This window comes from Agelaius tricolor, unplaced genomic scaffold, assembly GCF_023055355.1.
Source record: "Agelaius tricolor isolate 1412-34295 unplaced genomic scaffold, bAgeTri1.0.p SCAF_36, whole genome shotgun sequence".
Classification (NCBI taxonomy): domain Eukaryota; kingdom Metazoa; phylum Chordata; class Aves; order Passeriformes; family Icteridae; genus Agelaius; species Agelaius tricolor.
This window is the reverse complement of record NW_027269296.1, coordinates 184,473-208,618: the sequence shown is the minus strand read 5'-3', so window position 1 is coordinate 208,618 and position 24,146 is coordinate 184,473. Positions and strand designations below refer to the sequence as shown.

Sequence of the window (24,146 nt, the reverse complement as noted above, 5' to 3'; positions counted from 1 at the left end):
CTCCTCTTTTTTTCTCCCCCCCCCTTCGCCTCTCACACACACACAAAAGGCAGCGGAGCGGGAGGCGGAGGGGAACCGACCTCCCCTCTGCGCCTCCGCCGCTCGCCGCCTGCGGAAAGCAAAGAAAGACACAGCGCAGCAGAGCCCTGGCTTGCCGCTGCCTCCCCCCTTCCTCCTCCTCCTCCTCCTCCTCCTCCTCCCTCCTCCTCCTCCTCCTCCTCCTCCTCCTCCACCACCACCTCCTCCCTCTCTCTTGCCTTCTGCCGCTCCCGGCTTTGTGGGGGCTGGGATAAAAGGGGGGGAGCAGAGCCGGCGGCCAGGCGCGCCCAGCCCCTCGCTCCTCTCTCCGTGCGCGGCGGGGACCGCGGCTCCGCTCCGCTCCGCTGTCAGCGGCACGGCCAGCATCCGGCACCCCGGGGAGCCGTGCAGCACCGCCGGGGCATGCCGGGCCTTGTAGTCCTTCCTTTCCCCCCCCTCTTTTTTTTCCCCTCCTTCCTCCCCCCCCCTTTTTTCTCCTCCCAGTCGCTGCGAGGCGCGCAGGGAGGGGCGCAAACGGGCGCGCGGCCGCTGAGCGCCGCCCTGGGAGGGGGGATCCTCACAGAGAGGGGACACTTTGGGGGGGACACCCCGGGGCAGGGTAACCCCCCCGGGCGGCCCCCGCTCGCCGCGGTCCCGCCGGGATGCGCGGGGCATTGCTGCCCTCTCCCGGGTTGCACCCGCACTGCGCGCCCCTTCCTCGGGGAGGCAGGGCTCGGGCACACACACACACACACACACACACACACCCACCCCTCTCTGCAGCCCCCTCCCCACAGCCTGGGGTGCACGGGTTCGTGGCTGTCTCCGGGACAGCACCCCTGCGCCCTCACGCACCCCACGGAGCCCAGGGTGCCCACGGGGCTGAGTGTGCCCAGTGTGCCCATGGAGCCCAGTGTGCCCAGTGTGCCCCTACAGCCCAGTGAGCCCATAGAGCTGAGTGTGCCCACAGAGCCCAGTATGCCCATGGAGCCAACCATGTCCATTTTTCCTTTCCTCCTCCCTGTGCCCCCCCCCCCCCAACTTTTAATTCTTTCTTTTTTTTTTTTTTTTTTTTTTTAATCAGAAGCTCTCTCAGACCTGGCAATATCCCTGCTGTTTGCTAACACCCCGCCCTTCCAATTTTTTTTTTGTATCCCCTCTTGGCCATGTGATGAAGGGAATGCCAGGTGGAAAGGTGGTGAGCAAGGCCCCTCGGGACAGTGGTGGCAGAGCTGGGAGCTGCCTCCCAACTTTCCAAGCACCTCATAAGCTCCCTCCCCACAGCTCCACGGAGCATCTCCCCAGCACCAAGTCACCGTCGCTGTTAATGTTCCCGGAGCTGGGTAGATACAATACAATTAAAGTAGATAATACCAGTGATGTTTGTTATGACATCGTGGTTTTGTGAGTGACGAGTGAAGGGTTAACTCCAGGGAATTGGGAATATTGCTTGGCTGCTAATAACACGTGAGTCATCGATGGAATAACACATGGGTGCAGGGAGAGACACAGCACCTGGCTTTACAGCAGCCCTTTGCCTCGCCTGTGTGGGGCACGTTGGGGATTCACCCGTGTTTTTGGATCAACAGGCAGCAAGGAAGGAATCTGAGCTCCAGACACACTGCTCACCCCAGCTTTACTGCTAAACTGGGATGAACTGGTGAGCTTGAGAGCTGTCCTCCAGCTGGGACCTACTGCAACTGGAAAGGTGCAGCTCCATCCCCTCCGTGCACCCCAGCAGGATCAGCTGGGTTTGGGGCTGGGTTTGGGGCTGGGTTTGGGGCTGGGTTTGGGGCTGGATGGGCTCTGCACACCCTGGGCAGGGATGGGGAGCAGGCTGCACTGCTCCTGGGAGCCGAGCAGAGTGCGGGCCTGGGCTCCAGCCCGGTCAGCAGAGGAATCTGCACACGCAGACAGGATCGCTGCAATTGCTGGTGGCTGAGTGAGCAACTCTGCAGGCTTCCTCGTCCCCTCGCCCTGAATGTCAGCTTTGAATTTTCTTGCTATTTTTAGGGATGGTTCAAAAAAAAAAAAAAACCACCAAGGAGTATCCCCTCCCTTCTGGCTTTGCAGGGCTCTGTGCCCCATGAATATTGCAAGGCTGTGGATTACTGTACCTGTGCAGGGACGGGGGGAGAGGGACAGAGGGACAGGGCAGGGAAGAGAGAGAGGTCGTGCAAAACCCATGACATTGCAAGCAGAATGGGTTAGAATGTAAAAGATTTATTAATTTAATCCAAAGCATTAAAAGGTCATGTATTAATCAAAGAGATGCTTAAAACTGTCAAAGTCCTTTGTCAGGTTTGAAGTGCATCTCTATAGTTATCATAAAATATATATATCAGTCTGGCATGGAGCCCCGGGCAGGGCTGGAGGAGGATGAGGACTTGAGAGGGGCTTTGCAGTGGGAGGGACCCCCCGACCTGGCCCTGCCAGACTCCCGTGGGTGCCCAGCACCCACACTGAGCTGGGTGCCTCATCCTGCTGGTGCCCAGGCCTGGCTTTGATCCCTCCCACGCCAGGCTCGTGCCCCGTGTGGTCTGGGGTGCGTTTGGGGTCAGAGTTTGGGGTGGAGGTGGGGCTGGGAGCGGGGTCCCCCACTCGTCCCCGCGGGCGCAGGTGGCTCCGGCAGTGGCAGTGGCGCTGGGGCGGGTGAGCTGTGCCCGTGCCACTCGTGTCACCGCTCCGCGCGTGCTCAGCCCTGCCAGGATTTCACTTCAGCCGGGGAGGGGGTGGCGCAGGCGGGTCCCCGGGGCCGCCCGGGTCACCGGACGCGCTCTCCCAGCCAAGTGCTGTGTCAGCAGCGTTGGCGTGGACTAACGCTACCATCTAGCGGCTGCTCTGCCGCCGCTGTCCCCGCTCGGGCCGTGTCCCCGCCAGCCGCCCCCGAGCAGCCCCCCGAGCCCGGGGCCAGGCCGAGCTGCCCGGGTTTGGCCCCGAAGGCTGAGCCTGGCCGGGCTGGGGGTGGCAGCTGTCCCCCCCCAAAGCCACCAGCTCCCGGGGTGGGAGCAGGGCTAGGGGGCTCTGGGGTGCTGTGGGGAGATCTGGGGCACGGGGAGAGAGGGCGAGGAGGCAGAGGAAGGCGTTTGATTGATGCTGTGCTGGGATACAGGAGTTGTTGTGGGGAGCACGGTCCAGAGACCCTGATGGGGTCTGGGGGGGTCCTGACCTTCCAAGGCCTGTGGAGAGTTGTGGCCAGCCAGGTTTTTGTCTCCATGAAGGCAACTGCGGCAGAAAAGCCCAATTCACCCCCGAATTCCAGCACCAGGCTGCCCTGGAGCAGCAGCAAAACCTTTCCCAGTTTCTCCCAATAAAACCATTTCTGAGCAGCCCCGTGGCCAGCAGAGCAAGGCTCCCGCTGTGCCCCTCCCCATCTCCTGTGCTGGCGCTGTCACCCGACCATTCCCACGCCCAGAAAACCCCGTCCCCAAATCCTGCTGCTCCCCCACAGACTGCTGCCACAGATGCTGCTGTTGTCAGTGCACAGCTCTTCCCAATTATCTGTTGTTTTTCCGTGGAAAAAGGTGTCCCCTCACAGCGACTGCTGCTGAGCTGCTGGGTGACTGCAGATAAATCCATCTGTGCCTCAGTTTCCCCTCTGAGGGGACAGTGCCTGCAGGCCTGGATGGGCAGGCTCAAGCCTGGTCAAGCCTAAACCCACATTTTTGGCCATTTTCCACTGTTGTCTGGCCACTGCTGCCGCGGAGACGTGGCTCTGCTCCACGACCCAGGGCTCTGCGGGTTCTGCCAGTCCCCGGGGAGCCGGGGCCAGGGGCACAGGGCCGAGCCCCCGCCCTGCTGTGGGTGGGGATGGCTCCTGGGGGGTCCCGAGGGTCCCCAGCAGCCCCGGGGGTGAGGGCAGGGTGGCTCCGCTGCCCGTGCCGGGCTCTGCAGTGTCCCCACCCTGTGCCCTGCCACGGGGGGCTCGCTGCCTCCAGAGCCCCCCGGGCTGGCCCAGGCTGGCAGAGCAGCCAGGCACAGCCGGGCCACCTGGGCCGGGCAGGTGTGCGGGCAGGAAAGGGGCAAGGGGGCTCGGCACCACGGGGAGCAGGGTCCGGAGCACCGGGGGGACCTGGGGGCGCTGGAGGGACCCTCGGGGGCAGGGCAGGGCCGGGCGAGGGGGCCGGGCTGCTCTCTCTCCCCTCTGGAGCTGCTGCAGGGACCAGCCGGCCGGGACGGGAAGGGGACGCACACAGCCCCCAGCTCCGAGCTGTGCTCTTCCCTCGAGCCCCCAGCAAGCTCTGAAGCAGACACAAGCCTGCAGCACCTTAGGAGGGGTCCTAACCTCGCTGCCCACCTGCCCATCGCTGCTGGAGCTCTGGGGAGGGTGACCCTGGGCTGTGCCCACCCACAGCTGCCCCTCCACCCCGATCAATGCTGCTCAGCATTAACATAAAATCGATGCCCCTCCCCTGCCCAGCCTGTGGTCACCCCGCAGCAAAATCCTTTAAGCCCCTCACCCTCCTGCTGGGGGAGGAGGAGTATGGAAGGATGGGGACCAGGACGGGGGTCCCCCCTTCAGCCCCCTCACACAGGCACCTGCAATCTGGGGCCCCACATCCCTAAGAGCCTTCACAGCAATGACAGCAAGATGGGGACACGCTCTGGTGACGTGGCCGTGGTGGCACAGGGGTTACCGTGGCAAATCCTCCCGGGTCCTGACCCCCTCCTGCCACCAGCACTGCTGGACACGAGGGGCCTTGGCTGGACATGGAAGGGTGGCATCACTTCAAGCTGGGGCTGGACAGAGAATGGTGGGATCGGCCCCTCTGAGGGCATGAGCAGGCAGGAACAGGGATGGAGCTGGGGCTGGCATAGCTGGAGCTCACACACCAGGGCCCATCCAGAAGCACCTCTCAGTCCATTGTTCCCTGGATGGGGTTGGGGTCCCCATGGCCCCCCAGGCCAGCCCTGGTCTATGAAACCTCCAGCTGTGATTAAATAGGGGCTTTAATTACTTGGGATGAATCAAATGGACCCTGCCCAGCACCAGTGGGTACAGACTGGGCACTCCAACCCTGTCTTGTGCCAGTGTCGTGCCAGGGTTTGGACTGGGGTGCTCCCCTGGTCTGAAGGCTTTTTGTCCCCTCAGTGGTGGAGGGGGACAGCACACATCCCCGTGGCTGTGGGGACAAGGGACACATTGGGTGGGTGAGATGTGTGTGCCCACCCAGAGGGAGAGGGGGTTTGGGGCTCTGGGTGGCTGCCACACGTCAGGGGATGGCAGTGCCAGGGCCGTGGCCATGGGGTGCCCTGGCCGTGTCCCCCAGGGCCAGCCCCGTGCAGAGCCCTTGGCCACGATCAGGCACCAGGGCTGTGCCTGGGGGTGCTGGCAGCAGCCGCTGCCTCTCCTGTCCCTGCCACACCATCTGCTCTGTGCCCCTGCCCCGGGCAGCCTGCCACCCGCCTGGCTGGGGCCTGGCCCTTCCCCAGGGATGGGCAAGCAGGGGCACGTCCAGCCCCGCTCCACTCCACCACATGTGCCGGGGATCAAATGCCCTTGTCGGAGGTGTGAGGATGCCTGCTGGCACCCAGGGATGGTGGCATGTCCCAGGCCTCCTGGTATGTCCCCAAACCCCTCAGGATATCCCCACAGCCCCTGCTATGTCCCCAAACCCTGCCCCCCTCCCCATATGCCCAGCATTTTCCCCATAGCCTGAGCCCCCCTGACTGGGGTGGGGGCCGGTCCCTCCTTCCCATCAGTGCTGAGGAATTCATTACCGGCACAGCTGGGCCCTGCTGGGGAGGCCAAGCTACAAGGAAAATTAACCCCTTCCTCCCCAGCCTGCCAGCACAGGGCCCCTCCCTGTCACAGCTGGCAGGAGGGACAGTCCCCTCCTGGGGAGTGCTGGGGGCTGCAGGGTGCTCTGCATGGGGGCAGCTTTGCAAACCCAAATTCCTCCCAGCCCAGCGTTTCCAGGCTTTTATTCGCAAGGGAAGTTGGTGTGTGCCCTCCCCACGTGGCCTTGGGGACAGGGGGGTTTCTCTGCTCCCCCTTGGAGGAGCCCCCCAGACGTGTGCCCTGGGGCTGGAGGGGGTGAGGGGCATTACCCATCCTGGGAGCCCCCTGCCCCCTGGGATGGGTGTTCCCACCCAAACCCTGTGACTCAGTGTTGCCCCCCAGCTCTGGGCACCCCCAGTGCTTTTGCCCACCTGGGGCAGCTCGTCTCTCTTGGGGCAGGGTAGGGGCAGAAGGACCGGGGCTGCCCCCAGTTTGTTAGAAAGGTTTTATTTCTCTGTATTTACAGACTTCATTAAAAAAAATAAACAACAAATCCCTGCCCTGCCCTTCCCTCTCCCCATGGCCCTGCCCACCCACAGCCCTGCCCTGGGGGTGCGGGGGCGTTACTGGCCATGGGGCGCAGGACTGGGACCCCGCTCAAAACGGGGGTGCCTGGAGGGGCAGCAGGCAGGGGGGCACCCTCCATTCACATTGACACCCCCCAGTGCCCCCTGGATTCCTGCTGCAGAGGGCAGAGCCAAGCTGGGGCTGCCCCCATCCCGTACCCTCGTCCTGCCCCGCGGGGCAGGAGGGAACAGCCCCTGGGGCAGAGCTGCCCCCGCCTGCCTGGGCCCCCCAGCACTCCCTGTGTCCCCCCTGGCCCCCAGGGCAAGCAGGGTGGGTGTTTGGCTTTCAGGACTTGGCTCTACCATAAAGCAGAGGAGATAATGTGGGGGACAAGGGGGTCCCCCGAATACTGGGATCCCTTGGGGGGTCGATGGCTGCTTGGGGAGGCATATAAAATCTCATAAATTAAAGGAGACACCAGGGGAGGGAGGGTTTAGGTGACCTCCCACAGGTCAGTGCTGGGACTTTGGGGGGCTGAACCCACCCAGCTGTGCTCCCAGAAGAGATTGGGGCTGGCACGGGGGGCTCCCCCCTTGCCCTCTGCCACTCTGTGGGTCTGGGGGTGTCTGGGGGGTTCATGGGGGCCCCCCACAGTCCCCCCTGCAGCCAAAGCCCTTCTCAGGTTCAAAGCTGGGTGTGAAGGCAAAGGGAGTGGAAGAAGGGGGGGCTGGGACACACAGTTTTGTCTTCTCTCTGAGTCCAGCATCCCTGTGCAAAGCCCTGTGTCCGCCCTGAGCACAGACAAAGGAAGCAACCACATCTAAAGGAAAAAAGAGATTCACCCCGAAGCCGCCCCAGAGCCCCCTGGCAGTGCCAGCACTGGGTCACTGGTTGTCCCCGGGCTGGTACTGGGGCTCGGTGGCAGTGAAATAGTCCTCGAGGAAGGACTGGAGGTACTCGAAGGTGGGGCGCTCCTCGGGCTCCCTCTTCCAGCACTGCACCATCAGCTCGTGCAGGGAAGGGGGGCAGCTCCCCGGGCACTGCATGCGGTACCCCCGCTCCACCTGCTCCAGCACCTCGCGGTTGTTCATCCCTGCGGGACAGGGACCCTCCTGCTCAGTGACCGCAGCCCCTGGCACCAGCCAGAACTGAGGGGGGAAACTGAGACACACAGTGGCACTGCCCTGTGGTTTGGGTAGGAGCCCAGTTCAGCATCGGTCCCTCTGAGGGGGAAACTGAGGCATGGGAGGAGCCTTGCCGAGGAGGTCAGCCCCTGTCTGTGCCCTGCCCAGCCCACCCCGGGGGTGCACCTGCCCCAGTGGGCCATACCTGGATAGGGCACGCGGCCTTTGGTCACCAGCTCCGTCAGGAGGATGCCAAAGGACCAGACGTCTGACTTGATGGTGAACCTCCCAAAAAGCGCAGCCTCCGGAGCCGTCCACTTGATGGGGAACTTGGCACCTGCAATGGGGCACAGGTGAGCCCTGGCTGGGGCTGCCCCTGCACCCAGAGTACCCTGCACCTGGTGCACCCACCTCTGGGGACAGCCCACACCTGGGACATCCCGCACCAGAGGCTCCATCACCTGAACTGCCCCTGCTGAGGGTGGCCTGCCCCCGGGGTACCCTGAACGGGGGGCACCCTGCACTAGGAGCACCCACCCCCCGTGACACCGCCTGCCTGGGGCAGCTCACACACGGGACACCCAGCACACAAGGCACTGGGGCTGCCCCTGGGGTACCCATCACTTGGGACATCCATCACCTCAAATACCCATAAATTTGGGGTGTCCATCACCCAGGACACCCATTCCCAGCACACCATAACTTGGGGCATCCAAGCCCAGGTCACCCAGCCCCGGGATGGCCATCTCCAGGCCAGGGGACACAGCAGAGGGACAGAGTGCAGGAGCTCCCACCCTGCCGTGCCGTGTACTCATCATCCTCGATGAGGCGCGCGAGGCCGAAGTCAGCGATCTTGCAGACGAGGTTGTCTCCCACCAGGATGTTGGCGGCACGCAGGTCCCGGTGGATGTAGTTCATGCGCTCGATGTACGCCATGCCCGCCGCAATCTGAGGGGCACGGAGCGCTGGAGACCCCCAGCACAGACCCCGGGAGCGCCCCCCACCCTGCGCCAGCCCCCCGTACCTGGGCAGCCATGTCCACCAGCTGGGGCAGCTTCAGGTAGCGCCCGTCCCCGTCCTTCAGGAAATCCAACAAGCTGCCTGCGGGCAGAAGGAGCTGCCATCAAAGACCCCCAAACCCCACGGGTGCCCGCCCTGTGAGCCCGCAGTGCCCCTGCTCACCCTGGCTCATGAACTCGGTGACGATGTAGATGGGCTCCTCCGACACTACGGCGTAGAGCTGCACCAGCTTGTCGTGCCGCAGCCGCTTCATGATCTGGGCCTCCTCCAGGAAGGCCTCGGGGGACATGGTCCCTGGCTTCAGCGTCTTCACTGCCACCTTCGTGGTGCCATTCCATGTCCCTGAGTTGGGGATACGGAGTCACCGTGAGTCCAGGGGACAGCCAGCCCAGGACAGAGGGCTGTGTAATGGAGAGGTGTGTGCGTGCATGCTTGTGTGGATGGATGGATGGATGGATGGATGGATGGATGGATGGATGGATGGATGGATAAGGAATCAGGGCAGGGCAAGGAAGGGATCCCTGGGCAGGGATTGTGATCCCACTGCATCCCACCCAGGACAAGGAGTTCCCCTCAACCCCGTACCAACCTCACCCCATTCCCAAACCCTTTGTGGATTCTGTGCCAAGTTTCAATCTCCCCCACAGAAGTGGGTACCCTGTGGTGCTCCCTGCAGGACAGAAGGAACCTTCTCCTACCCACTGTGCTCCCCCAGCCCTGGCCGGCTGGGCCAGCCTTACCCATCCACACGTCTCCGAAACATCCCATGCCAAGTTTCCTGTCCAGGGTGACGGATTCCCGAGCTATCTCCCAGGCGTCCTTAGCTAATCCCAGGGTCTGGGGCTTCACAGCAGGGCACGGGTGGGTGAGGAGATGGCACAACCCGTCATTGTACTCTGCGGGGGATGGGGGGCAGGCAGGGAAGAGGAGGGAGGGGATGTGATGGGATGAAGGCAGCATGCATGAGTGGAGGAAGCAGGTGATGCCAGAGGAAGAGGATGACAAAGGTGGGACCCCCTGGCCTGGTGCTGTGGTCCCATCTGCAGTGGGGGTCTGCTTGCCCATGCAGAGGTGACATGGGGCGTCCTGGGGGACCCATGTGAACCCAGAGCAGGACATGGGATAATTCCTCGTGCCAGCAAATCGGTGTCTCTCAGCCTGTCCTGGCAGGCATGAGCTTTTTCCAGTGGGGCACCAGGCCTGGGGGTACCCCCATGTCCCCCCTGCCTCTTGCCTGGCTTGCCCACCAGGCCCTACCCATCCAGACTTCCCCGAACTGCCCATTTCCCAGCTTCTTGAGGAGCTGGAGGGACTCGCGGGGGATCTCCCACACGTCTTTGGTTTTGACTGAGAGGTCGGCCAGTTTGGGGGTTCCCTTGTGGCACGGCACAGCCAGGCGGCAGCACAGCCCAGCCGCCCGCTCTGCGGCACGGGAGCAGGGAGGGACAGGAGTCAGAGTGGGCTCGGAGCCCCCAGCCCTCGGCTCCCCTCCCACCACCCCAGGCATCACCGAGGCTCCTGGACCACCCGCTCACCCCCAGCACAGAAATGCACCCCCTCCACCTGCCCCAGGCTCAGCCCCACAGCCCTTCGGCTGGGCTGGACCCCCAGTCCCCCCAGCTGCACCCGGGCTCATGCCCACTCACCAGAGACAACAGGAACTCCCTGCACCCGGGCATGGAAAAGGGGAGACTCAGGGAGCCCCTGAATGCCTCCAACAGAACAGCCCCCTCCTTCCCCAGCTCAACCCCCTCAGCCCAGTCTCTTACCAAAGGGTCTTCTGAGCTTTCCCTACCCCTCCTATTGCCCCCCTTGCACCCCTCAGCCCACCCTACCTATATAGTGCTGGACCAGCTGCTGGACGGTGCTGAACTGGGCACGGGTGGTGATGTAGTAGCCCCCACTGTCCAGTTTCCGAATCTTATAGTGCTTCACGTGGTCTCCCTTGGCCTCATCCCAGTCCCGGATGGAGAGGGAGTAGGCACCTACATGGGGACACGGGTCAGAGAGGGAGGTGGGGCTCAGCCCCTGGTGTCCCCAGCCCTGTGCCTGTACCTTTGGTGGTCTCACTCTCCCGAATGAGGAAGGTGCCCCTGGAGTTGCCGTGGCACAGCAGCTGCCGCTCCGCGTCTTTGCGCCCGATCTTCCCAAAGTACCACCTGCCATGGCGAGGGGCTCAGTGCCAGGAGGGCACGGGAGGGGACCACGGAACCCCCGTGCCAGCACTGTGGCACTGCCGGGGCTCACAAGGACACCTGGGCCCGAGGCAGGTGGGGTTGGGGTGTGTCTCCCTCCCTTGTCCCCGCTACTCACTCTTCTGCCTGGATGGAGTCCACAGGGGCCACGTAGTTGCTGGGGATGTAGCCCGTGGCTCCCGAGCTCAGTGACCTGGCCTCCCACCAGTCCCCCTCCCTGGGCAGGGAAACAGAGAACGTGGAGGAGGAGGGACAGACAGACAGACAAGGCACAGGAGGCACCGTGTGCCTCCCCAGACCCTGCTCTCCCCCACCCATCTCTGCTGAGAGCACTCAGCTCATGACCCTGGCCCTGGTACTGAGTGATGGAGCCCAGACAGAGCTTGGGTGCCCAGCCTGGCTCCTGGGGGGGCTACCCAAGGCACCAAGGCCCCTCCCTGGGGTGCCATGGGGGTGCTGGGGGTGGCAGGAGGTCCGGGGGGGCTCACGTGTTGTTGATGATGTGGAATTTCTCCCCTTTCTGGAATGTCAAGTCATCCTCCGTCCTGGCCTCATAGTCGTACAGGGCGATGAAGAGTGTCACCCCCCCGCCTGTGGCACACGGAGGGGACCGCGGTGACCCCGGGCTCCAGCCCAGGGCTGGGCAGGACACCCCTGCCTCCCTCCCTCCCTTCCCAGCACCGAGCCGCCCGCTGACCTGAGATGGCCCCGCTCCGCGTCTGCAGCACGCCGGAGGTGAAGCCCCCCGGCTCCGCAAAGGACGGCGCAGAGGGCAGGGCTGGCCCCTGGAAGTTGTTGAAGTCGGGGATGCGGGTGAAGATGGCCCCTGGCTGCGTGGGGTCGGGGTCGTACTGGGAGGCAGGGGGCTGCAGGGAGCCCCCCTCGCCCCCTGCCTGCCCCTTGCCAGCCCCCCTCTCTTTGCAGGGCACGCAGCCCATCCTGGGCACCGCCTGTGGGACAGAGGGTCCGTGAGCCCCGCGCCCCCCCGGCAGGGGGCACCCACGGGTGCCAGTGCACACATGGGGAGAGGCCCTGGGGGCACCCTGCCACCCCCCGGCTCACACCGGCCAGCAGGGGGACACGGGGGTCCCCGTGGGCACGGCCAGTGGCACTGCTGCAGGAGGGCTGTGCTGCCCGGGGGACCCCACGATGTCCCCCTGGCACCCCTGGGTGCTCCACGGCGGCCCCACTCACTGCGACGGCTCCTCAGGTCACTCCAGCTGCTCCATGTCCCTCCAGGGAGGAGAAGGGTCACCTGTGGACACCAGGGAGGGCGTCAGGTGTGGGGCAACAGCCTTGCAGGGGTTCAAACACCCTTGCCGTGAGCTGTAACACCCCTCCATGGGATAAAATACCCCTGTACAGGCTGCAACACCTCTGCATGGACTGAGGCACCTCTTCCAGGGCTGCTGCACCCTGCACATGCTGAAACACTTCTGCCAAATACCCCTGAATATACTGAAACACCCCATAACAGGATGCAACACCCCTGCTATGGGCTACAACACCTCTACACGGGCTGCAACACCAACGACATGGGCTGCAACACCGCTTGCGTGGGCTGTAACACCCCTGCCTGAGTTACAACACCCCTGCACAGACCGAAGCACCATGCACAGGCTGTGATAACCCTGCACGAGCCACAACACCCCTGCATGGGCTACAACATCCCTTCACAGGCTGCAACCCCCCTGCATGAGCTAAAATGATCTGCATGATCTGCAACACCCCCACAAAGCTGCAGCATTCCTCCAAGGGCTGTAACACCCCGGTGTGGGCTGAAACCACATCCTCAAGTGGGTTTTTCTCTCACTGCGTCCTCACCACACTGCTCACGTCCTTTCAGGGCATGTGTGTCCCCGAGGCTGAAGGGGAGCCAGACCCCAAAGCGTCCCCATCCCCACACCCTCTGCTCAGTGGGTGTGGGTGTTTTGGGGAGCGAGGTCCTCACTCACATTGCTGTGGTCAGCGCAGGCTCTTCCGGCCACATGTGGCGAGAGAGAAGGTGTCACAGAGGAGGAGGAGGGGGAAATCAGACCTCTCCTGTCATGGCTACATGGAGACGTCCATCCCCAGCCCTGTTACTGCCCTGGCTGCTGGACAGCCACCCCCACCAGTCTGCAGCATGGCTCTGTCTGCAGCTGAGAGCGGAGGGAAGGAGCAGGAAGGTGTCCTGTCCTCTGCACTCCAGCAAGCAGGAGGAGACATAGGTTTGGGGTGGATGAGATGTTTCAGGCAGGTTTTCTCAATCATGGTTATTGATTCCCTTTCCTCTCTCTCAGTAGGGGTGGAAAGAGCCCAGCTCTCCCCTTCTATCTCTGCTTTCCACACTGGTGGTGTGGCAAGGCCTCAGCCGTTGCCAACAGGGCAGCATTGCCAAATCTGAGGAAACTCGGCTGGTTGGGGGTTTTATTTCTCATAATTAGTGGCTATTTAAACTGATGAACAACCCTGGCTCTCACAAACCCTGTACCCCTGGGTGGGAATCATCCCCCCCACCACATTCAGAAACTTCCCATTTTGCTGAATTTCAGCGCTGACCAAGCAGTGGAGCTGCCACAGGTGCCAGCAGGGATGGGGATGCCAAAGAGCATCTTCCAGGCAAGTGGAACCCCCTGTGCCACATTGAGGGTTTAGGTGATGTGCAGCAGCATGGCACCCAGGCTTCCCCTTCCCTGTGCACCCAAGAGCCCCCGAGCTCACCCCAGGGTGGCTCCATCCCCTCACTGCCCACGGGAAGGGGACGCAGCTGGTGCCGTGTCCGATGGCTGCACGGCGGTGTCTGGCTCCAGCTCTCCCCAAAAGGAGCTGTTGGAGCTGGGGAGCAGATGGCAGCTGAGCCCTTCCCGAGCTGCCAGGTCCCGCCTGCGCTGAGCCCCAGCCAATTCATCACCCCTGTCCCGCCGGGCAGGGCTGGGCACGGAGCAGCCACAGCCCCGGCTGCCCCTCCATCTGTTCCCTGGCCCCTGGGACACGGGACAGCTCAGCCCCATCCCCAGCTGCTAGACAGGGCACAATATCCCTTGCACACCACCCCACATGTCACCCACAGTGCTGAGGTACCCCTGGGGCTCCCTGCCTGCCCTGCATCCACTCCCCTCATGGGGTAAGTCAGGCTCTGGGGGGATGCAGCCACATGGAGCCATGTGGGGTGCTGGGAATGTCCCACCCTGTGCTGTGGGGACAAGCCATGGTGGCATTTGCCAGGCTGAGGGGGCCACGGCGCCCTGGGCAGGAGGTGGCTGCCAGAGGAACTCACACAGCAGCTCGGCAGTGGGAAGAGGAAGCAGCAGGAGCACGGTGTGGGCTGGGGGGAGGAAGAGGATGGTGCTGTGGCCATCAAGGGGCCACAGGACTGGCAGGACCTTGTGCGCTGGGGATGGTGACAGCTGGTAGGGTCAGGCAGGGCTGACAGCAGGGCTGCAGCCCCCGGCTATCCTGGATCCCTCCATGCCTTGTCCCACACTGTCATCCTGCATTGCTGCGTGCAGCCCCGGCTCCTGCTCCCTGGGAAGAGGAACCGAGAGGGCTGCACAGCCCAGCCTGGTGCCACTGAGGTTCCTCTGTCCCCCTATGGCTCTGGAGCTCCCTGGGCCCAGCAGGAAAACTTGGGCATGAGGCAGCTGCAGTGCAGAAGGGGAAAGTGGCTCATGAGGACACAGGACCTGGAGCTGTGTCACTGTCCCATGCCCAGGACCCCACAGACCCGGGGAGGGGACAGAAGCCCACATCTGCTCCTTGTTCCAGCTCTGTGGCAGGTGGTGGCGTGTCCCTGCCCCCTCCCCACTGCCCCCAGCCCCAAGGAAACCCCGATGGAGCCCTGCTTCAGCTCCAGCTCTCCCAGTTCACCCAGTGCCTGGTGAGTCCCCTGTGGCTCCTGGTGGGAGCAGGCTCCTCCAGAACAAGGGGTGCACGGAGGGATGGCCCCCCATCCCCTGCATGCCCACAAGCAGGGCTGGTCCCTGGGATGAAATTTGAAGGATTTGCCAACCCCAAAAGTGATCTCTGCAAGGCCATCTGTCAGCCACAGGCCCACGACAGAGGGGTCCCCTGCCCCCCGCCCTGGCACAAGATGCTCAGAGGAGAGGGAGCCCCCCTTCCCCAGCCTTCCAGCCCCATCGCTGGCTGGGAAAGCAGGATTTCCGCTGGAAGAAGAGCAATTCCCGGATCCAAGGGGCTGCAGGGGCGGAGGGAGGGAGCCGGCCAGGGCTCCAAATACAATGTCCCGGGAGGAGCGGGGTGGGGAGGGAATTGTGCAGGGCAGGAAGCAGCGAGTTCCTGTCCCTCCTTGGGACACACCAAGGATCAGGGACGAAGCAGAGCTGCAGGGACCGGGGGGAGCATCCGCCCCGGCCAGGGCCTGAGCCCCTGCAGCTCCCCCAGCCTCAGCCGCGGAGAGCTCAGCCCGCAGCATCGCCCCGAGCGCTGGCTGGGCTGGGAGCCCACGGGCACCCGCGGGGACGGAGGGCACAGGTGTGTGTGTGTCCCCCAGGGTGTCCCGTCCCCTCCCCGGCCCGCAGGTCCCGCACGGTGAGGGCACCATGTGCTCCGCAGGCTCCCCGACGTGGTGTTAATCCCAGTTCGTGCCGGGACGGTGAGCTGGAGCTGGAGGGTGCCCCCAGACCTTCACACACACCCCGCTGACCTGCTGCCCCCCGGGATGGTGAGCTGGAGCTGGAGGGTGCCCCCAGACCTTCACACACACCCCGCTGACCTGCTGCCCCCCGGGATGGTGAGCTGGAGCTGGAGGGTGCCCCCAGACCTTCACACACACCCCGCAGCCCCTGCTGGCCTGCTGCCCCCCAGGATGGCGAGGACGGGGGTCTCCTCCCACCCTCGGGCATTCCCAGGGAAGCAGGGAGGGCACAGTGAGAGCGAGCCCCCCCAGCAGTCCCCACCAGTGTCGCGGGACTCTCTGTCCCCCCAGCTCAGTGCCCGCCTCCCCCGGCACCCAGAGCCACCCCGGACACGGAGGGGGCATCTCCCAGCAGCACAGGGCAAGGGGATGGAGACCCCCCCGCTGTTACGGGGCTGAGCCCCCACACCCTGCCCCTCACAGCGCACACGTACCTCCTGCCGTCAGCCCTCCTGTCCGGCTGGCATGGACCCCCCTCGCACGGGGCTCCCTCCGGGACCACCGGGCAGCCCCGCTCCGGCCCGCGCCGGGGCTGCGGGGGCGGCGGCCGTGGGAGAGCGGGAGCGCCCGGCCGTGAGCTTCCCCTGTCTCTGCTCGGCTCTGGCAGCCGAGCAAGAGCTTCCCCTCCCCTCGCCCCCCCTTCCTCCCCGCGCTCGCAGCAATGGTTCATTGTACCAGCCGGCCCCGCCGCTGCCGGATCGCCCTCCGGGCCACGGCGGGGACCGCAGCCTGCCCGCGGGGCTGCCACGGCGCCAACAGCGTCAGGGGCTCTCCGGTCCCCAGCAGCACCGGGAGACACCGGCGCGGATTGCCAGGCTCTGCCTGCGGGGATTTACGGGGGATGTGCGGGTCCAGCCCGTGCCACGGCGGGGCTGCCCGCGCCCGTCCCCAAAGCCTGGCAGAGCCTCCCCGAGACCCCAGGGAGCATCCCCGGCAGGGCACAACAAAGGGACATCAAACTGAGCACAGAGCGCTGTGGCCCTGCAAGGACAGGAGCAAGCAGCCCGGCCGGTGGCAGGACACGCACAGCAGCCACCCGTCCTGCTGGCACAGGCTCCCGGGGCAGTGAACAGCCCGCCATGCCTGGGGAATGGCAGGTAGCTCTGGGTTGTGTTCTAGGGGCGTCCCACACATCCCCCCCAGATGGGGTGCAGCTCTTATATGGCTCAAGCCAGTCCTGTGTCCATGGATTGCCCACTAGACATCAAAGCCCTTATTTACCCCTTGTCCTGATAAAGTTGCTGGTGGGATGACCCCAAGATTTGGCATCGGTCACACCAAGCCACAAACTTCAGTGAGCTCTGGGATTGGGGTAAACCATGCAGACCCCTGAGTGCCCCTGCACCCCGCCTGAGCCCCCCGCACCCTGTGTGATTCCCCTGCACCCTGTCAGAGCCTCCCCAGCCCTGTCTGAGCCCCTCACACCCTGTATGATCCCCCTGCACCCCGCCTGAGCCCCCCGCACCCTGTGTGATTCCCCTGCGCCCTGTCAGAGCCTCCCCAGCCCTGCCTGAGCCCCCCGCATCCTCTCCGAGCCCCCTGGAACCGGCTCTGTCCCGGCTCTGCCACACTGTCCTCCCACACAGCTGGGCTGGAGTGGGATCCTTCCCATCTCTCCAGAGCCTTCCTCCTCCTCCTCCTCCTCCTGCTCCTCGCCCTGTAGTTAGCCCTCAACTTGTGACCTCCTGACTCATCCTGAGAGGGAAGGAAGCCGGGCTGACCCCGGCTTGGGGGTGCCCCACAGATCCATCCCTGCACCCACCCGAATGCAGCTTGGGGCGTTCTGGGGCTCATCCCGCACCTCCCGCGCCCCGCGGGGCCCGCGTTGCTCCATCCCCGTCCGCGGGGCCCTGCCGGGACACGCCGAGCCCGGGGTGCCCGTCCCCCGCCAGGCACCACCCGGTGCCGGTTCCTGCCCTCCCCGGGGAGGGCCCGGCCGCCGCATTGGCTCCGCCGGGTTTCGCTTAAAGCCGCCGGGCCGGTGCCGGGGAGCTCCGGGATGGGAGCGCTCCGCTGGCTCGCGGTCTCTGCCGAGGGAGCCGGGGCCGGGATGGGAGCGCTCCGCTGGCTCGCGGTCTCTGCTCTCTGCATCGCCGTCCGGGGTGAGTGTGAGCCCCAGTCCGGCGCTGGGGACAGCCCGGGCAGGGGAGGGCGGCGGGGGCGCCCACCAGATCTGCTCCCGCTGCCCTGCAGGGGAGGTTGGAGTCTGGGGAAGTGGTTTTACTGCTCGTTGGGCCCCAACATTTGCAGTTCCTCCAAGACACAGCTGAGATGGGCGGCAAAGAGGGCAGGTGCCTTGAGGGCTTGGTGGGGCTGGGGGCGTAAAAATAAAACTGAATTGAGGCTTTAACCCAAGGGGTTTAACCCAAGCAGGCAGGACAGCCAGGTGTGAGGGGACAGGGGTGGCAGGGCAGCCGTGTCCCCGTGGGACCCCCCCTTTCTGGGTGCTGAAAAAGCGAGCAGGGCTGGGAGGTGGCTGCAGCCGTTGCTGCCTGTGGGCGCCCCGGGATGGCGCGTGATGGGCACCATGGCACAGCCTGGGCTGCAGTCGGGGGTCTGTCCATCCCCGCCTCCCCAGGGTCGGGGGCAGGGCTGCTCCCGGCCCTGCCGGGCGGGGCAGGCGCTGTCTGGGTCCGGGCAGGTGCTGCCTCGCTCCCGGCGAGGAGGGAGCAAGATGCTGAGGGAGGGAAGGGCTCGTTCCCAGCAGTTGTGTTGGCGTGGGGTTGCACAAGCTGGGAGCCCGGGGGGAGGCTGGGGAGGTCACTGGAAGATGCCAGGCAGGACCGGTTATGTTCCTGGCACCCCTCAAACATGCCCTGTGGGGGGGGGGGCAGCTTGGCTGGTCCCAGCGTGGAAATATTCCAGGCCAGGGCCACCAGTGCTGGGGGTGACACTGGGGCACCACCCCAAGAGTCACCCAGGAGCTGGGGTTCCCTGGGGGTGCAGCAGTGCAGGGCTTGCTGCAGTGTCACAGCAGGTTGTGGCAGGGTGCTGACCCTGGAGGGTGTCCGTGCCTCAGCGTCCCTTGGATGAGCTCAGGAAGCTCTTTTGGCCAAGGAGGGAAGCCCCGGGCTGCAGGGAAGGGGGGCACTGTCTTGGCAGCCTCCCATCCCCATCACAGCCCCCTCACCCTGCCCTCTCTGCCTTCCAGGACAGGACTATGGGCTCTCCCGCCCACCCCCTCAGTTCGGCTCCATCTACCATGTCCGAGGTAAGGGGACCCCCAGCCCTGTGTGGGGGACAGAGGATGCTCAGCATGGGTCAGACCAGGCTGTCCCAGTGCCAAACTGGGGTAGGCTCCCCCAGCCGGGTGCCCTTCCTGCCCCATCACCCCTGGGGCGCTGTCTTGGTCAACTGTGGGTCTGCAGACGCTGGGGGGCTCAGGGAGGGACGTTGGGGTGCTGAGGCTTTGGGCTGAGCTGTGTCCTGTGCCGGGGGCTCCTGTGCAGGGGTCATTAAGCTGCCCTACGCCGAGATCGAGGAGCCCTTTGAAGCCTGGTACAACCTGACGGGGAACAAGAGCCGGATCCAGTACTACGGAGGTAAGAGGTGGCACCCAGCTGTGCCCACCCTGCACCAGCAGGACTCTGTGCCTCAGTTTCCCCTTCCCTGGCACAGGGCAGGTGATAACCTACCAGCTGGCAGCGGTGAAGCCCTATGGGATGCGGTACAAGATCACGCCAGAGACAACTGAGAAGGAGGTGAACACCAGGAAGTGCTTCCAGCTGCCTGGCTCCAAGGAGGACGTGGTCACGGCTCAGAGCGTCTTCCCCAGCATGAGGGGCTTTAAGGTGGGAATCCTCAGAGCCCAGACCTGCCCTGCCTCCCAAAGCATCTCCAGGCTGTGGGAGGAGGTGCTGGGAGACTCTCCTCTCTGTCCGAGGGCTGCAGGGTGCTGGGGCCAGCCAGGACCCGTCCCCACAGCCCAGGGTGCAGGGAGGGTCACTTCCCCACCCGGCTCGGGGCCGGACTCCTGGCTCCTTTCCCAACTCCAGCAGCCGTGTTGGGACGTGTCACATCCCACACAAACGCTGGCATTTCAGCATGGTTTGGGCAAGCCTCTGCACGGCAGCTCAGCTCCTGCCGGCCCCAGCCTGTGTCAGGGCTGGGCACAGCACGTGAGCAGTGGGGACAGCAGCTTGTCCCTGAGCTGGACACATGCCTGCATGGCGAGAGCTTGGAAACACGCAGGAAAACCCTGAAATCTCTTCAGGTTTTTGGAGAAATGGTGCAGCCAGACTCTCTGCTATGGGTGCACAGATTGCTGCGCACAGTGGAGTGTCCCCAGGGCACAGCTGAGCCAGACAGGGGGGTCTGCCCTGTGTTGCACCCCATATCCTTGCCCCAGTTTCCATCCCATGCATGGCTGTGTGCCAATGGCCATGGAGCCACTGGATCCAGCCAGAGAGCACTGGGCTGTGCAAAGGGGCTGGCTGGGCAGCAGGTGGCCTGGGGGAGGCTGGGGTCCCCTCCCTGAGGCCGTGTCCCCCCAGTTCCTGCGGGAGGAGTACTACGAGGGCCGGTACTGTGCCGTGTGGCAGAACGTCACCCGCTGGGCGCAGAAGAAGAACGTCTACACCCTGTGGGTGACCAACTCCAGCTGCGGGGTGGCCCCCGTGCACTATGAGATGCGGGGGTACAACAGCCTGCTGGGCTCCCACTACGACAAGTATGAAATCGCCTACACTGACTTCGACAACAGCTACCCGCCCTCCGTCTTCGACCTCCCCGTCAACGGTGAGCCAGGGAGGGGCCCCCCGTCCCGTCTGTGCGGCTCGGGCTGACAGGGCCCTCTCCTCGGTCCCCAGAGACCAAGTGTGGGGTGCTGCCGGGGACGGTGGCGGAGCACCGCGTGCTGGCAAACCCCATGGAGGACCTGGTGGGCCAGCACCAGCCCTGGGCTCACCGCGTTTTCCACGAGTACCGCCGGCAGCTGGGGCGGCGCTACGGCTCCGCGCGGGAGCTGGAGCACCGGCAGAGCATCTTCGTGCACAACATGAGGTACAGCTGGGGGCATGAGGACCCTCTAGGGGTGCTGTCACTGCGAGGGGGCGGCGGCAGGGCCAGCTGGCGCTGTCCCCGCCGTGTGCAGGTTTGTGCACTCGCGGAACCGCGCCGCGCTCTCCTACACGCTGTCCCTGAACCACCTGGCCGACCGCACGCCGCAGGAGCTGGCAGCGCTGCGGGGCCGCCGCCGCAGCGGGACCCCCAACCACGGGCTGCCCTTCCCCACCGAGCTCTACGCCGGCATCATCCTGCCCGAGAGCCTGGACTGGCGCATGTACGGTACGTGTGCGGTCAGGGGGACACTGGGGCGCTTCGGGAGCGAGCGCTCCTCACCCAGACCTGTGCTCAGTCCCACAGAGCCCCCCTGCTCCCCATCACTACACTGAGAGCCTGTGGGACTGTGCTGTCCCTTGGGGTGCACATCTGTGAGGGTGGTGAGGCACTGGAACAGGCTGTACAGAGCACCCAGGGCTGTCCAAGGCCAGGATGGACGGGGCTTGGAGCAACCTGGGGCAGTGGAAGGTGTCCCTGCCCATGGCAGGGGGTGGAACCAGATGGTGTTTGAGGTCCCTTCCAACCGAAACCATTCTGTGTTTCTATGACTAAAGGTAGCTGGATCAGCACTTGGCCCTGAATTCACTCTGGTGCCCCAGGGACAGATGTGACATCTGAAGCAACATCTGGCTTCACCCATGTCCCCTTCAGCTGGGAGTGACACCCCCAGAGCTTGTCCCTAGCCAAGGGTGGGGGTCCCAGGTTTGCTAGTGCATTTCCCCCCTTCTCAGTTAGCACTGAGATCTGGCTGTGCTGCCTCTGGGCCTCAACTCCTGCCTCGGTTTCCCTTCCATCTGCCTCCACCCCTCGGTGCCAACCCAGTTTCTCCTGCCCTGCCCTGCTCTGTTGTCCCCAGGTGCTGTCACGCCTGTGAAGGATCAGGCTGTCTGTGGGTCGTGCTGGAGCTTTGCCACAACGGGAGCCATGGAAGGTGCCCTCTTCCTCAAGGTGGGAGCAGGGCTGAGCCCCTTGGTGTGGATGGGAGCCTGCAGGGACCCTGTCCCCATCCTTGGGCTGTGTCCCCCCTGCAGACCGGCGTGCTGACCCCCCTGTCCCAGCAAGTCCTCATTGACTGCTCCTGGGGCTTTGGGAACTTCGCCTGCGACGGGGGTGAGGAGTGGCGAGCCTACGAGTGGATCAAAAAGCACGGGGGCATTGCCAGCACCGAGTCCTATGGTACCTACAAGGGCCAGGTGAGGAGGCCCTTGTCCCTGGTGGCCATCCCAGCATCTTGGGGCTTTAAAGCCACGGTGGGACACACCCAGATGTGTCAGAGGCACTAACAGGCTCTTGAGATGAGGATGTCACCTCGTCCCCAAGGACCAGGCTTCTGTGGTTCACAGTACTGTCAAAGCCAAGCCCCAGGGCTCATCCAGGCTGTTTTGCCACCGTGTTCCTCAGTTTCTCTTCTTGCAAAACAGGGACAAGGCTCCTCCACCTGTGCGTGGTGCCATGAGTCACTCCATGCCCCGGGGTACCCAGGGATGGAGCAAAGCTGCCTGGGGATGGGGGTGTGGCAGCAAGATGCAGGCAACAGCCCTGCAGGGCTTTGGGTGCAGAGCCAGCTCCCCACTTTGTGTCCTTGAGCAACTGGGAAAACACCCCCAGCACCTTGGGCTTGGGAGGACGGCAGGGTCAGAGCCAGGATGCTCTCACAGCCCAAATTCCAGATCACTGCCTGCATCTGCAGGGTCAAGCCGGGGGAGCAGGGTCCCAGTGAGGGATCCTGGGGGTCCTGGTGACACTGTGTGTCCCCTGGGTGTGCAGAATGGCCTGTGCCACTACAACCAGTCTGAGATGCTGGCCAAGATCACGGGTTACGTCAATGTCACCTCGGGCAACATCACAGCAGTCAAAGCTGCCATCTACAAGCACGGCCCCGTGGCCGTCAGCATCAACGCCTCACACAAGAGCTTCTCCTTCTACTCCAACGGCATCTACTACGAGCCCAAGTGCGGTGAGACAGGCAGCACGCGGGGCATGGCAGGGCCCGGGTGCCCAGGGAGATGCCAGAGCACCTGGGACCAGCTTTTGGTCAAGGGAGGGGTGGAGGGGATGAGCCCTGAAGTCCTCTGCAGCACTGAGGGTAGCCCTGATGCTGTCCAGACTGGGATGTCCTCTGGACAGGGATTAGTGGGCAGGGATCTTCTCCAGGCTGGGATGGTCTCCAGAAAGGAATGGTCTCTGGAAAGGGAGGACAAGGATGCTCCCCAGGCAGGGGGGCTCTTCAGTGACCCCTCCTGTGTCCTTCCCTGCAGACAACACTCCAGGATCTCTGGACCACGCCGTGCTGGCCGTGGGCTACGGGGTCCTGCAGGGAGAGACCTACTGGCTCATCAAGAACTCCTGGTCCACGTACTGGGGCAACGACGGCTACATCCTCATGGCCATGAAGGACAACAACTGTGGGGTGGCCACTGAGGCCACCTACCCCATCCTGGCCTGAGCCACCCCGGCTCTGCAGGGAGAGCCCTGGGTGGCATCCTCAGCGCTCAGCCCTGGACCAGGCCCCTCAGTGGAACCACAGGAAGCTGGGACACAGTGGGACAGCCCCATTCAGTGCTGCACACGGGGCAGGATGGGGACTCAGCACTGGGCTTGCCAATAAAGACACTGGAAAAATACTGGATGGCTTCTACAGGAGGGGTTCAATTGCTGCCCACAGCTGTGCCCCAGGGACACAGATCCCTGTCCCCAGCCTGGTTTTCTTGGTCCTGTGGGACACCAAGGGCCTCCTGGGGAGGGGACAATCCCACCTGGCAGAGCCAGCTGGCTCTCAGAGCCAGTCCCAGACACCCGGGGCAAGGGGAGCGGCTCTTCCAGCTCTGAGGTGGAGCACAAACAACCCCAGGGATTTCTGCTGAGATGAGGAATTCCTGGCGTGGGGGAAGGCCTCCACCCTGTGCCCCACTGCCTGAGCGCCTGCTGTGGCTGCAGGTGGGATCTTTGTCACCGGGGTGTTTGTCAGTGCCACCAGCCAGGCCCCTTCACTCCTGGGGCTGCTCCCTTTGCGCCCTGGCTGTGGCTCAGCTGGGCTCTTATTCTGGGCTCCAGCCATCCTGGAGAGCAGGATCAGAGCACAGGGATACTGAAACAGGCTGGGAAGTTCTCCCTGCCCTGACCCTGGTAGTCTCCCACCCTTTTTTGTGGGGTGCACAGGGGGTTTTGGGGTGTGGGGGGATAGAATGTAAGAAAATAAAGATGGTGCAGAAGGTAATCTTGCCCCTGGGAAGTTGCAGCTGTACTATTACCAAAGACTAGGAACAGGCCTGCCCTTGATAGGCCACAGCTGTGACTAGTAAGGAAGAGTGCTATAAAGGAGTGGGTTAGCTGGTGCAGAGAGCTGGAGTTTTTGGCTGTGAAGAGTTGGAGTTTGTTGGCTGTGCTGTGAAGAAGAAGGAGTCAGTGCTGCAAGGAGGTGCCCATGAGAAATCACCGAGAGGGTATGAGAGCTTTTGAACTATGATGGCAACACTGGGGTGCTCCTGAGCTGGTTGCACCCCAGAGCTGTCACACTCCTTCCATCTCTTTTCTTGCTCCACCCCAAGCCCTCACAGCCATGGAGAAGCCTCATCCCGAGCCAAGGGTCTGGTGCTGTTCTTGGGGTGTGCAGGCCACAGGTCAGCACAGTTCTGACACTGTGGGGGTTCTGGTGCCATTTTGGTGATGCCCACCCTGGGCATGGAGCTGGGCTGGCAGCTGCAGTGGGCAGCCCAGGGCTCCCAGTGAGACCTGTGGGCACTGCCAGGCTCTGCTCCCCAATTCAAGAGCCCAGGTAGCAGCAGGCAGCTGGGAAGGGAACC

General features: G+C 64.0%; 3 protein-coding genes across 6 annotated transcripts in view; 1 reads left to right on the top strand and 2 right to left on the bottom strand.

The window, feature by feature from the left end:
- Positions 1-348, bottom strand: part of AHDC1 (AT-hook DNA binding motif containing 1) — a 51,459-nt gene extending 51,111 nt beyond the window's left edge. Inside the window, exon 1 of one of the 2 annotated variants that reach the window (XM_071453455.1) lies at positions 258-348. The gene's annotated coding sequence lies outside the window, so the exon portion shown is untranslated. Of the gene's footprint in view, positions 1-80; positions 177-257 lie in introns of those variants that run through there. The other variant, XM_071453456.1, reaches the window with a different exon arrangement.
- Positions 349-6,231: 5,883 nt separating this feature from the next.
- FGR (FGR proto-oncogene, Src family tyrosine kinase) lies at positions 6,232-15,881 on the bottom strand. Of its 3 annotated transcripts, none has more exons than XM_071453129.1 (13): positions 15,717-15,881; positions 11,841-11,901; positions 11,344-11,596; positions 11,135-11,237; positions 10,765-10,863; positions 10,507-10,610; positions 10,287-10,436; positions 9,709-9,873; positions 8,614-8,793; positions 8,456-8,532; positions 8,226-8,379; positions 7,637-7,768; positions 6,232-7,400 (listed from the first exon to the last, which is right to left on the bottom strand). In XM_071453129.1, exons 3-13 carry the CDS (start codon positions 11,582-11,584, stop codon positions 7,192-7,194), a joined length of 1,614 nt encoding a protein of 537 aa, XP_071309230.1. In that variant the 5' UTR covers positions 11,585-11,596; positions 11,841-11,901; positions 15,717-15,881; the 3' UTR covers positions 6,232-7,191. The 3 variants fall into 3 exon arrangements, with proteins under 3 accessions (XP_071309230.1, XP_071309232.1, XP_071309231.1); XM_071453131.1 differs by lacking the exon at positions 9,709-9,873 and adding an exon at positions 9,192-9,347; XM_071453130.1 differs by having other exon boundaries at positions 11,344-11,901.
- Positions 15,882-17,206: 1,325 nt separating this feature from the next.
- LOC139602947 (digestive cysteine proteinase 1-like) lies at positions 17,207-22,967 on the top strand. Its single transcript, XM_071453204.1, has 11 exons — positions 17,207-17,384; positions 18,434-18,493; positions 18,732-18,824; positions 18,901-19,073; positions 19,776-20,019; positions 20,091-20,283; positions 20,375-20,568; positions 21,200-21,291; positions 21,375-21,536; positions 22,111-22,300; positions 22,602-22,967. The coding sequence occupies exons 1-11, from the start codon at positions 17,282-17,284 to the stop codon at positions 22,787-22,789; spliced, it is 1,692 nt and encodes a 563-aa protein (XP_071309305.1). The 5' UTR covers positions 17,207-17,281; the 3' UTR covers positions 22,790-22,967.
- Positions 22,968-24,146: the final 1,179 nt, after the last annotated feature.

Coding starts and splice junctions, on each gene's coding strand:
- FGR (XM_071453130.1), bottom strand. CDS start 11,584: ATGGGCTGCGTGCCCTGCAAAGAGAGGGGGGCTGGCAAGGGGCAGGCA. Junction 10,864..11,134: donor TTCCACATCATCAACAACAC/GTGAGCCCCCCC, acceptor TTCCCTGCCCAG/GGAGGGGGACTGGTGGGAGG. Junction 7,401..7,636: donor AGGCCGCGTGCCCTATCCAG/GTATGGCCCACT, acceptor CCTGTCCCGCAG/GGATGAACAACCGCGAGGTG.
- LOC139602947 (XM_071453204.1), top strand. CDS start 17,282: ATGGGAGCGCTCCGCTGGCTCGCGGTCTCTGCCGAGGGAGCCGGGGCC. Junction 17,385..18,433: donor TCTCTGCATCGCCGTCCGGG/GTGAGTGTGAGC, acceptor TCTGCCTTCCAG/GACAGGACTATGGGCTCTCC. Junction 18,494..18,731: donor CTCCATCTACCATGTCCGAG/GTAAGGGGACCC, acceptor GCTCCTGTGCAG/GGGTCATTAAGCTGCCCTAC.